Here is a 15,131-nt window from a genome sequence, read left to right on the forward strand (position 1 = left end):
ATTCAATCAGAGCTAACTTCAAAATCAGCCTGATTAAACAGCTAGTCCTTACCTTGCCCTACTTCTTACACTGTAGAACTGCACTTCTTACACTGTAGTACTGCACTTCTTACACTGCAAAACTGCACTTCTTACACTGCACAACTGCACTTCTTACACGGCACAACTGCACTTCTTAAACTGCAGAACTGCACTTCTTACACTGCAGAACTGCACTTCTTACACAGCACAACTGCACTTCTTACACGGCACAACTGCACTTCTTAAACTGCAGAACTGCACTTCTATCACTGCAAAACTGCACTTCTTACACTGCAGAACTGCACTTCTTACACGGCACAACTGCACTTCTTAAACTGTAGAACTGCACTTCTAACACTGCAAAACTGCACTTCTTACACTGTAGAACTGCACTTCTTACACTGTAGAACTGCACTTCTTACACTGCAGAACTGCACTTCTTATACAGCACAACTGCACTTCTTACACTGTAGAACTGCACTTCTAACACTGCAGAACTGCACTTCTTACACGGCACAACTGCACTTCTTACACTGTAGAACTGGACTTCTTACACTGTAGAACTGCACTTCTTACACTACAGAACTTGACTTCTTAAAATGTAGAACTGCACTTCTTACACTACAGAACTGCATTTCATACACTCTAGAACTGCACTTATTACGCAATAGAACTGCACTTCTTACACTGTAGAACTGCACTTCTTACACTGCAGAACTGCACTTCTTACACTGTAGAACTGCACCTCTTACACTGTAGAACTGTACTTCTTACACTGCAAAACTGCCCTTCTTACACTGCAGAACTGCACGTCTTACACTGTAGAACTGTACTTCCTACACTGTAGAACTGCACCTCTTACACTGTAGAACTACACTTCTTACACAACAGAACTGCACTTCTTACACTGTAGAACTGCACTTCTTACGCTGCAGAACTGCACTTCTTACACGGCACAACTACACTTCTTACACTGTAGAACTGTACTTCTTACACTGCACAACTGCACTTCTTACACTGCACAACTGCACTTCTTACATGGCACAACTGCACTTCTTACACTGTAAAACTGCACTTTTAACACTGCACAACTGCACTTCTTACACTGCACAACTGCCCTTCTTACACGGCACAACTGCACTTCTTACACTGTAGAACCGCACTTCTTACACTGCAGAACTGCACTTATTATGCAATAGACTGCACTTCTTACACTGTAGAACTGCACTTCTAACACTGCAGAACTGCACTTCTTACACGGCACAACTGCACTTCTTACACTGTAGAACTGGACTTCTTACACTGTAGAACTGCACTTCTTACACTACAGAACTTGACTTCTTACAATGTAGAACTGCACTTCTTACACTACAGAACTGCATTTCATACACTCTAGAACTGCACTTATTACGCAATAGAACTGCACTTCTTACACTGTAGAACTGCACTTCTTACACTGCAGAACTGCACTTCTTACACTGCAGAACTGCACTTCTTACACTACAAAACTGCATTTCTTACACTGTAGAACTGCACTTATTATGCAACAGAACTGCACTTCTTACACTATAGAACTGCGCTTATTATGCAATAGACTGCACTTCTTACACTGCAGAACTGCACTTCTTACACGGCACAACTGCACTTCTTACACTGTAGAACTGCACTTCTTATACTGCAGAACTGCACTTCTTACACTGCAGAACTGTACTTCTTACACGGCACAACTGCACTTCTTACACTGTAAAACTGCACTTTTAACACTGCAGAACTGCACTTCTTACACTGCACAACTGCACTTCTTACACGGCAGAACTGCACCTCTTACACTGTAGAACTGCACTTCTTACACTGCAGAACTGCACTTCTCACACTGTAGAACTGCACTTCTTACACTGCAGAACTGCACTTCTTATACTGCAGAACTGCACTTCTTACACAGCACAACTGCACTTCTTACACTGCAGAACCGCACTTCTTACACTGCAGAACTGCACTTATTATGCAATAGACTGCACTTCTTACACTGTAGAACAGCACTTCTTACACTGCAGAACTGCACTTCTTACAATGTAGAAATGCACTTCTTACACTGCAGAACTGCACTTCTTACACTGTAGAACTGGACTCCTTACACTGTAGAACTGGACTTCTTACACTACAGAACTGCACTTATTATGCAATAGAACTGCACTTCTTACACTGTAGAACTGCACTTCTTACACTGTAAAACTGCACCTCTTACACTGTAGAACTGTACTTCTTACACTGCAAAACTGCCCTTCTTACACTGCAGAACTGCACGTCTTACACTGTAGAACTGTACTTCGTACACTGTAGAACTGCACCTCTTACACTGTAGAACTGCACTTCTTACACAACAGAACTGCACTTCTTACACTGTAGAACTGCACTTCTTATACTGCAGAACTGCACGTCTTACACTGTAGAACTGCTCTTCGTACACTGCATAACTGCACCTCTTACACTGTAGAACTGCACTTCTTACGCTGCAGAACTGCAATTCTTACACGGCACAACTACACTTCTTACACTGTAGAACTGTACTTCTTACACTGCACAACTGCACTTCTTACACTGCACAACTGCACTTCTTACATGGCACAACTGCACTTCTTACACTGTAAAACTGCACTTTTAACACTGCAGAACTGCACTTCTTACACTGCACAACTGCACTTTTTACACGGCACAACTGCACTTCTTACACTGTAGAACCGCACTTCTTACACTGCAGAACTGCACTTATTATGCAATAGACTGCACTTCTTACACTGTAGAACAGCACTTCTTACACTGCAGAACTGCACTTCTTACAATGTAGAAATGCACTTCTTACACTGCAGAACTGCACTTCTTACACTGTAGAACTGGACTCCTTACACTGTAGAACTGGACTTCTTACACTACAGAACTGCACTTATTATGCAATAGAACTGCACTTCTTACACTGTAGAACTGCACTTCTTACACTGTAGAACTGTACCTCTTACACTGTAGAACTGCACTTCTTACACTGTAGAACTGCACTTCTTAAACTGTAAAACTGCCCTTCTTACACTGCAGAACTGCACGTCTTACACTGTAGAACTGCACTTCGTACACTGTAGAACTGCACCTCCTACACTGTAGAACTGCACTTCTTACGCTAAAGAACTGCACTTCTTATACAATAGAACTGCACTTCTTATGCTCTAGAACTGCACTTCTTACACTGCAGAACTGCACTTCTTACACCACAGAACCGCATCTCTTGAACTATGGTGTGGACTAAAAATTTGGCCCAGGAAAGAAATATAAAGGTACATGTAATTCCTGAATGAGTTGTGTAGTTGGTGTTGGTGTTGGTGAGGACCTACACACCATGCACACACACACATTGTACAGGGGATAGCAGAGACGGCCGTGTTTTCCCCGGTCAAAACGGGGGGAAGTTTGTCCAAGAAAAATTCACATTTTCTGACAATACTGTGAGTTCTTGAGGAACTATTTCACTTATACTAAGAAAGCCAAAGCAACAAAAGCAGCTGTAGATATCATATATCCAGCGCTAGAAAACCTGACAGAGGTCAGCATCACCCAACACGCAGGAAACAAACTAATATTCTGCTGTCCAGCCAGCTGAATGAACTGTGACGGCGGCCCTGAAAGTGCAAACAGCCTGTTTCCACGTGTTGAATGAAACCATTCATCCATGCCAGAAGATCCATTTTGTCCTTTTGAAATATTCATAATCAAGTTTCACTTATTCAAACAACGCCTGAGTCAAGCAAATTAGTGAACAAAAGCAGGATTTTCTCATTCACTATTTACACTGTTTATTTTCCCTCTACATCTCCTACCTGATTGCATTGGTATCAGCTGTGATTGGAGAGTGTGCATCCATTAGCAGCTGAGCTCAGACTCCACGGCCAATCACACTTCACTATTTCATCTGTTTCTCCCCAAAAGCCGCTTAAATTCTTCATCAACTACCGACAACCATTTCATTTTAGCACTCTATCGCGCCTCAAACCTGAACTGAATATTTTGTTACCATTATCTATTAAAATGACTGTTTATTAGCATTTTCATCTGTCTGTTTTAGAGGTTGCATTGAGGAGGGCAGAAGAAAGAAGCTCTGCAGCCGGCGGCTCCAACACACACGAGTTGTGAGCACTTCAGCTGACTGCTGTCATTCCTTAATTTAATACAGCACGAGTGCTCGGGAACAAACTGTTAATTTCATGATGCCGTCTTTCCAGGGCACTTCACCAGGCCACACACACATACACAAACACCACTGTGCCGCTTCAGCAGCGAGCGGTGGGCTCATCCGCTTCATCTTTGATCAACCAAAATGATCTCCTATGAAAGTGACTCAAGCTTGTTTTGAACGCGTTTCAAAAAAAGAACTCAAGTAGCGTTGTTTTAGAGACAAACTGGATAGGAGAGACTTTTAATATTTAGGTAAAATGCCTCTCTTTTTGCAGGACTTGGACTTAGACTGAGAGGCTCTCTTTGCAGCTGAGCCTCGGCCTCTCGCTGGACCTCAGCTAAACGTCAGGCTTGTTCAGTCTTGCTGAAATGTTCATGACACATGCTGCCGAACACAAACACACAGCACATGAAGTAGGCCATGCCAGCAACCGGATGGCAGGCCAAAAGAAATACGTGGAGTCCTGCTGGGAGCGTGTCAGCGGCAGCTCGTGGAGCAGCGAGCCGAATCGCCTCGTCAAGGCAAAGTTGCGCAAGATGACCCGATAATGGAATTTGGTGTCTGGTGTCACTGCAAATACAGTTCACCACAGCGGCTGAACCTCCAGCTCACTCTGACCCTGCAGCTATGCACAGCATGGAACAACGCTCACGTTTCTTTCACAGGAAACACACCTTTCCCACTAAATCACTTGCTGAGGTTACAAACTGAAATCAAACCTGCACTGAGCCAGACAATCCAGATTCAGGCTTGAAACAGGAAATAATCAATACAATGAGGTAATGCTGATCTGCTGTGTAAAAATATTTCTATAATTATACAAAAACAATTCTATGATGTCAGAAGAGATCCTTTGTGTAATACAAAATTGATAACTGTACTGACTGATATGATCACACAAGGAAAGCGAGTTAACCAGGTGCATGAATATCACAACCACCTGAAACAAATATAATTACAACACTGTCTCTAGTATGCACGGGTCTTTTCATTGCTCTTTAAACCAGTTGTTAAACACAAACGTCACAGATGTATAGATATAGACACATGATGTTTCATCATTGTACTCTTCGAATAGCTTATACCATATCTCAGCTTTACGGCGATGCATTAAAAGGGAATCACGCACCTTGTGTGCAGTGGCCGTGACATATCTACATGTCTCCATGTCTACATATCTGCATATCTACATGTCTCCATGTCTACATATCTAAATGTCTACATATCTACATGTCTACATATCTACATGTCTACATGTCTCTATGTCTCCATATCTGAATATCTACAAGTCCACATGTCTACATATCTACAAGTCCACGTCTACATATCTACATGTCTACATGTCTACATATCTCCATGTCTACATATCTAAATGTCTACATATCTACATGTCTACATATCTACATGTCTACATGTCTCTATGTCTACATATCTGCAAATCTACATATCTATATGTCTACATGTCTGCATATCTACATATCTACATGTGTACATATCTACAAGTCCACATGTCTACATATCTACAAGTCCACGTCTACATATCTACATGTGTACATATCTACAAGTCCACATGTCTACATATCTACAAGTCCACGTCTACATATCTACATGTCTACATGTCTGCATGTCTACATATCTGCATATCTACATATCTACATGTGTACATATCTACATGTCTACATGTCTGCATGTCTACATATCTGCATATCTACATATCTACATGTGTACATATCTACATATCTACATGTCTCCATGTCTACATATCTGCATATCTACATATCTACATGTGTACATATCTACATGTGTACATGTGTACATATCTACATGTCTACATGTCTGCATATCTACATGTCTGCATATCTACATATATACATGTGTACATATCTACATGTCTACATGTGTACATATCTACATATCTACATGTGTACATTTCTACATGTCTACATATCTGCATGTCTACATATCTACATGTCTACCAACCCAATATATCTACATGTCTACATGTCTGCATATCTACATGTGTACATATCTACATGTCTGTATATCTACATGTGTACATATCTACATGTCTACATGTCTACTTGTCTATATGTGTACATATCTACATGTCTACCAACCCAATATATCTACATATCTACATGTGTACATATCTACATGTCTACATATCTACTTGTCTACATGTGTACATATCTACATGTCTACCAACCCAATATATCTACATATCTACATGTCTACATGTCTGCATATCTACATGTGTACATATCTACATGTCTACATATCTACATGTCTGCATATCTACATATCTGCATGTCTGCATGTCTCCATGTCTGCATATCTACATATCTACATGTGTACATATCTACATGTCTACATGTCTCCATGTCTGCATATCTACATATCTACATGTCTCCATGTCTCCATATCTACATATCTACATGTGTACATATCTATATGTCTGCATATCTACATATCTACATATCTACATGTCTACATGTCTGCATATCTACATATCTACATGTCTACATGTCTGCATATCTACATATCTACCTGTGTACATATCTACATGTCTGCATATCTACATATCTACATTTCTACATGTCTCCATGTCTGCAAATCTACATATCTACATGTGTACATATCTACAAGTCTACATGTCTACATGTCTACATGTGTACATATCTACATGTCTACATATCTACATGTCTGCATGTCTACATATCTGCATATGTACATGTCTACATGTCTACATATATACATGTCCATATATCTACATGTCTGCATATCTACATACATGTCTGCATGTGTACATGTCTACATGTCTGCATATCTACATTTCTACATGTCTACATATCTACTTATCTACATGTCTGCATATCTACATGTCTACATGTCTACATATCTACTTATCTACATGTCTGCATATCTACATGTCTACATGTCTACATATCTACACATCTACATGTCTGCATATCTACATGTCTACCAACCCAATACATCTCTGCATATCTACATGTCTACATGTCTTCATATCTACATGTCTACATATCTACATGTCTACATATCTACATGTCCACATATCTACATGTCTGCATAGCTACATGTCCACATATCTACATGTCTACATATCTACATATCTGCATATCTACATGTCTACATATCTACATGTCTACCAACCCAATACATCTACATATCTACATGTCTGCATATCTACATGTGTACATATCTACATGTCTGCATGTCTCCATGTCTGCATGTCTACATATGTACATGTCCACGTCTACATATCTACATGTCTACATGTCTACATATCTCCATGTCTACATATCTAAATGTCTACATATCTACATGTCTACATATCTACATGTCTACATGTCTCTATGTCTACATATCTGCAAATCTACATATCTATATGTCTACATGTCTGCATATCTACATATCTACATGTGTACATATCTACAAGTCCACATGTCTACATATCTACAAGTCCACGTCTACATATCTACATGTGTACATATCTACAAGTCCACATGTCTACATATCTACAAGTCCACGTCTACATATCTACATGTCTACATGTCTGCATGTCTACATATCTGCATATCTACATATCTACATGTGTACATATCTACATGTCTACATGTCTGCATGTCTACATATCTGCATATCTACATATCTACATGTGTACATATCTACATATCTACATGTCTCCATGTCTACATATCTGCATATCTACATATCTACATGTGTACATATCTACATGTGTACATGTGTACATATCTACATGTCTACATGTCTGCATATCTACATGTCTGCATATCTACATATATACATGTGTACATATCTACATGTCTACATGTGTACATATCTACATATCTACATGTGTACATTTCTACATGTCTACATGTCTGCATGTCTACATATCTACATGTCTACCAACCCAATATATCTACATGTCTACATGTCTGCATATCTACATGTGTACATATCTACATGTCTGTATATCTACATGTGTACATATCTACATGTCTACATGTCTACTTGTCTATATGTGTACATATCTACATGTCTACCAACCCAATATATCTACATATCTACATGTGTACATATCTACATGTCTACATATCTACTTGTCTACATGTGTACATATCTACATGTCTACCAACCCAATATATCTACATATCTACATGTCTACATGTCTGCATATCTACATGTGTACATATCTACATGTCTACATATCTACATGTCTGCATATCTACATATCTGCATGTCTGCATGTCTCCATGTCTGCATATCTACATATCTACATGTGTACATATCTACATGTCTACATGTCTCCATGTCTGCATATCTACATATCTACATGTCTCCATGTCTCCATATCTACATATCTACATGTGTACATATCTATATGTCTGCATATCTACATATCTACATATCTACATGTCTACATGTCTGCATATCTACATATCTACATGTCTACATGTCTGCATATCTACATATCTACCTGTGTACATATCTACATGTCTGCATATCTACATATCTACATTTCTACATGTCTCCATGTCTGCAAATCTATATATCTACATGTGTACATATCTACAAGTCTACATGTCTGCATATCTGCATGTGTACATATCTACATGTCTGCATATCTACATATCTACATATCTACATGTCTGCATATCTACAAGTGTACATATCTACAAGTCTACATGTCTACATGTCTACATGTGTACATATCTACATGTCTACATATCTACATGTCTGCATGTCTACATATCTGCATATGTACATGTCTACATGTCTACATATATACATGTCCATATATCTACATGTCTGCATATCTACATACATGTCTGCATGTGTACATGTCTACATGTCTGCATATCTACATTTCTACATGTCTACATATCTACTTATCTACATGTCTGCATATCTACATGTCTACATGTCTACATATCTACTTATCTACATGTCTGCATATCTACATGTCTACATGTCTACATATCTACACATCTACATGTCTGCATATCTACATGTCTACCAACCCAATACATCTACATATCTACATGTCTACATGTCTTCATATCTACATGTCTACATATCTACATGTCTACATATCTACATGTCCACATATCTACATGTCTGCATAGCTACATGTCCACATATCTACATGTCTACATATCTACATATCTGCATATCTACATGTCTACATATCTACATGTCTACCAACCCAATACATCTACATATCTACATGTCTGCATATCTACATGTGTACATATCTACATGTCTGCATGTCTCCATGTCTGCATGTCTACATATGTACATGTCCACATATCTACATGTATACGTATCTACATGTCCACATATCTACATGTCTGCATATCTACATACATGTCCACATATCTACATGTCCGCATATCTACATATCTACAGGTCTACATATTTACATGTCCACATATCTACGTCTGCATATCTACATATCTACATACCTGCATATGTACATGTCTACATGTCTACATGTATGCATATCTACATGTCTACATATCTACATATCTAAATGTCTGCATATCTACATATCTACATATCTACATGTCTACATATCTACATGTCTGCATATCTACACACCTGCATATGTACATGTCTACATGTCTACATGTATGCATATCTACATGTCTACATATCTACATATCTAAATGTCTGCATATCTACATATCTACATATCTAAATGTCTGCATATCTACATGTCTACATATCTAAATGGCTGCATATCTACATGTCTGAATATCTACATGTCCACATATCTACATGTCCACATATCTACATGTCTGCATATATACATGTCTACATATCTACATGTCTACATATCTACATGTCCACATATCTACATGTCTGCATATCTACATATCTACATGTCTGCATATCTACATATCTACATGTCTGCATATCTACATGTCCACATATCTACATGTCTGCATATCTACATGTCCACATATCTACATGTCTGCATATCTACATGTATACATATCTACATGTCCACATATCTACATGTCTGCATATCTACATGTCCACATATCTACATGCCTGCATATCTACATGTCCACATATCTACGTCTGCGTATCTACATGTCTACATATCTGCATATCTACATGTCTACATATCTACATGTCCACATATCTACATGTCTGCATATCTACATATCTACATGTCTACATATCTACATGTCCACATATCTACATGTCTGCATATCTACATATCTACATGTCTGCATATCTACATATCTACATGTCTGCATATCTACATGTCCACATATCTACATGTCTGCATATCTACATGTCCACATATCTACATGTCTGCATATCTACATGTATACATATCTACATGTCCACATATCTACATGTCTGCATATCTACATGTCCACATATCTACATGCCTGCATATCTACATGTCCACATATCTACGTCTGCGTATCTACATGTCTACATATCTGCATATCTACATGTCTACATATCTACATGTCCACATATCTACATATCTACATGTCCACATATCTACATATCTACATGTCCACATATCTACGTCTGCATATATACATGTCTGCATATATACATGTCTACATATCTAAATATCTGCATATCTACATGTCTACATGTCTACATATCTACATATCTACATGTCTACATGTGTATCTCCATATCTACATGTCGGCATATCTGCATATCTATATATGTATCTCCATATCTACATGTCTGCATATCTACATGTCTACATATGTATCTCCATATCTCCATATCTACATGTCTGCATGTCTATATATGTATCTCCATATCTCCATATCTACATGTCTGCATGTCTATATATGTATCTCCATATCTCCATATCTACATGTCTGCATGTCTATATATGTATCTCCATATCTACATGTCTACATGTCTGCATGTCTGCATGTCTACAGGTCACGTTACCTGGGTTTCGGAGAGGCTGAGCTGGCGGGCCAGTTCTGTGCGCTCCCGCCCAACCACGTACTGGCATCTCTGGAACTCCATTTCCAGCCGATAGAGCTGCTCTGCGGTGAAGGAGGTCCGGGTCCGCTTGGGCCGGTCTAAATCCAGCCCCTTCGGCAGGATGATTTCTCGGATAGAACCTTTTGCATCTGTGGGAAGATAGGGTTATACTGAATAAAGCTGATAAATAAGGTTTCACAGAGCACAACGAAATGGTGACCGAAAAGAGACAACTGCAAAAGACAAAAAACAAAAAATTGAGGAATATTCTTACTGGTAGTGAGCTTATTATATTTTTGACGGCTAACATTTCTTTTATTGTACTAAATATGATTATTATTACTGTCATTATTATTGTTGTTATTGCAAGAGCGCATTATATTCAATCAAGTTTCTCATTGTAATTTTGATGTAACACGGTGTACCTCATGAGAGTTTCAGCACGTGTTTTTTTTAAAAATATTATCATGTCTGTAAAATCTGTTCTTTTACAGGCAGCAACACTGATTATAACCACAGGGTAACTTATCAGTCCAACAATAAACACACCGGGTTAACCGAGTAGAGGTGCTTTTGGCAGAAATTAACAGTATCCTTCATATTTTGAAATTAAGATTTGTCACTGCTATCGACTGATATGAAACAAAGTTTACTAAATTAAACACAGAAACATGAGATGAAACAAAGCTTACTAAATTAAACACAGAAACGTGATATGAAACAAAGTTTACTAAATTAAACACAGAAACGTGATATGAAACAAAGTTTACTAAATTAAACACAGAAACATGAGATGAAACAAAGCTTACTAAATTAAACACAGAAACGTGATATGAAACAAAGTTTACTAAATTAAACACAGAAACATGATATGAAACAAAGCTTACTAAATTAAACACAGAAACATGATATGAAACAAAGTTTACTAAATTAAACACAGAAATGTGATATGAAACAAAGTTTACTAAATTAAACACAGAAACATGATATGAAACAAAGTTTACTAAATTAAAAACAGAAACATGATATGAAACAAAGCTTACTAAATTAAACACAGAAACATGATATGAAACGTTTACTAAATTAAACACAGAAACGTGATATGAAACAAAGTTTACTAAATTAAACACAGAAACGTGACATGAAACAAAGTTTACTAAATTAAACACAGAAACATGATATGAAACAAAGTTTACTAAATTAAAAACAGAAACATGAGATGAAACAAAGTTTACTAAATTAAACACAGAAACGTGATATGAAACAGTTTACTACATTAAACACAGAAACATGATATGAAACAAAGTTTACTAAATTAAACACAGAAACGTAATATGAAACAAAGTTTACTAAATTAAACACAGAAACATGATATGAAACAAAGTTTACTAAATTAAACACAGAAACGTGATATGAAACAAAGTTTAATAAATTAAACACAGAAACATGATATGAAACAAAGTTTACTAAAATAAACACAGAAACATGATATGAAACAAAGTTTACTAAATTAAACACAGAAACATGATATGAAACAAAGTTTACTAAATTAAACACAGAAACATGATATGAAACAAAGTTTACTAAATTAAACACAGAAACATGATATGAAACAAAGTTTACTAAATTAAACACAGAAATGTGACATGAAACAAAGTTTACTAGATTAAACACAGAAACATGATATGAAACAAAGCTTACTAAATTAAACACAGAAACGTGATATGAAACAAAGCTTACTAAATTAAACACAGAAACGTGATATGAAACAAAGTTTACTAAATTAAACACAGAAACGTGATATGAAACAAAGTTTACTAAATTAAACACAGAAACGTGATATGAAACAAAGTTTACTAAATTAAACACAAAAACGTGATATGAAACAAAGTTTACTAAATTAAACACAGAAACATGATGCAAAACTAAGCTTACTAAATTAAACACAGAAACGTGATATGAAACAAAGTTTACTAAATTAAACACAGAAACATGAGTGAAAATTAGTGGAATATTTTCTGCCTCAATTTTGGTTCCTTTGTGTAATTTATAAATCTACATCATAACAAAGATTCTGTTCAATTTATGTCTAAAAGCTACAAATTTCTGTTTAAAAGATGCATGTGAATTTTGGAAACAGCTACATTTACTTTAACACAGCTTTTTCTCTGCTACAGTAAAACACAAATGATTGTTTTGCTGCATGAATTTAATTTCTTATAATTTATGATGAGTGACACAGAGGGTTTAAACAGCCATTTAAATGTTTCTATCCAGGAAACAAATGCTTTTTTTTTGTCCAATTGTTTTGTCCATGTCTAATCTGTTTCTTTTTAGCCCGTTGAATGAATCCCGTGTTTATGGTCAAGCTTCATTAAGAATCTGTTTTTGAACAAAAAGGCTTCATGTTTGAACAACAGCGCGGCAAAGAAATCAGATAATTTACCTGACAAGCCTCAGAAAACCTGCCTCTAACAGACAAAAGATTGATGGAAAAACTAAAATTATCATTATTAAGAAGTCATGGTTTGATTTATTTCTTACTGTACATGTTTGAATTGGAGCATAAAAAAATAAACGTATTATCAATTACTGAGATATTTATTATGATCCAGAACTTTTAAATTTTAATCATATATTCATCTTAAAATATAACATCTATTTGTTTTTCTTCAGAGAGTATTCATAAACTACATTTTGCACAATATGACAAATGAACAGAGAACTGCCATTCAAAAATGTGTTTTCGTTGCATTTTATGCAGACACGGATTCTGGTTTAGGCAACGTCAGATCATCTAAATTCTCTCCGGTCTCAAAAATAAAACATACAGTAAGGTTGGATATAAAGGAAAATGTTTTTGCATTTTTTCATTCATTCTAAAATCCAAATACTCCACAATAACAAACAAATGTATTAACAGAACAAGTATGTATGAATCAATAGTGCTCAAACTTAAAAGAAAGCAGTTAGCTACACGGGAATTATGATGCAAAATATAAAACACGATATCTTTGTCTTCTGTACTTCAAAAGCTGCAGGGAAAATTAACGAACAACCAAGACAGAGCCACATTTCTCCGAGTGCGTGAACGCCTAATAAGACCTGGCTTATTTCCCATTTTGAACTTTTGCTACCACCTGCCGTGAATAATTTCACAAAGGCCTCCTGAATGGGAAAAGCCACATTATTGTCCATTCTCTTACCATGTAGCAAACATCCTCACTACGATGTGAGAAAAGCTAAATACTGGCCCCGCTGTCAGCAGGATTCCCCCTCAGTTTTCCAGTCTGAACTTCCCCTTATTTTGCCTTAAACGTGCATGGAAGGCGCACGCTCGCACGCCACAAGCTAACAGAGCAACAACCGTTTACCTCGGACAAGTATCCTCCGGCAGTAGTCCGGGTCTCCCGTGCTGCTCGCTTTGTTCTTCTCACAGTTGTCCACGGTGGCAGACGGGATGAAGGAGTCCTGCTGCTCGTTTAGGTAGGATTTGGGCAGGCTGCTCTGGGAGTCCTTGCCGTCCTTGCCGTCCTTTATTCCTTTCTTCAGCATCATCCCGTCCATCTCTTGGTTGTACCTGACATCCATGCTCGCTTTAACCTCTTGGACTTTTCCCGCTCGTCCGCCTCTTTCTCTTTCTTTGTCAGCTGGCAAAAAAACAGAGATTATGGAAAACTCAGTACCGGGAAAAGCATGCACCAGAGTGGCTGGACGGTGTGGATTTCAGTTTCAAAATGGCTTTTCTGAGGAATGAAGTCAGCTACCTTATGTTCCCGGGAAAAACTTCCTTCGCCCGACCGAGAAGACCTATTACTGCTGATCAAACTCGCTTGCCCAATGATCAGGGACCTCTCAGTGAGCCTCGACAGCAATTTAATGCCCC

General features: G+C 37.4%; 1 protein-coding gene across 1 annotated transcript in view; it reads right to left on the reverse strand.

Annotated features, from left to right (window-relative positions):
- Positions 1-14,836, reverse strand: part of vax1 (ventral anterior homeobox 1) — a 15,998-nt gene extending 1,162 nt beyond the window's left edge. The window contains exons 1-2 of the mRNA XM_056292362.1: positions 14,620-14,836; positions 11,207-11,394 (exon numbers count right to left, since the gene is read on the reverse strand). Of these exons, the coding sequence (XP_056148337.1) occupies positions 11,207-11,394; positions 14,620-14,836 (405 nt within the window). The remainder of the gene's footprint in view (positions 1-11,206; positions 11,395-14,619) is intronic.
- Between the last annotated feature and the right edge of the window lie 295 nt (positions 14,837-15,131).

Source organism: Lampris incognitus, chromosome 13 (genome assembly GCF_029633865.1).
Source record: "Lampris incognitus isolate fLamInc1 chromosome 13, fLamInc1.hap2, whole genome shotgun sequence".
NCBI classification, from domain to species: Eukaryota; Metazoa; Chordata; class Actinopteri; order Lampriformes; family Lampridae; genus Lampris; species Lampris incognitus.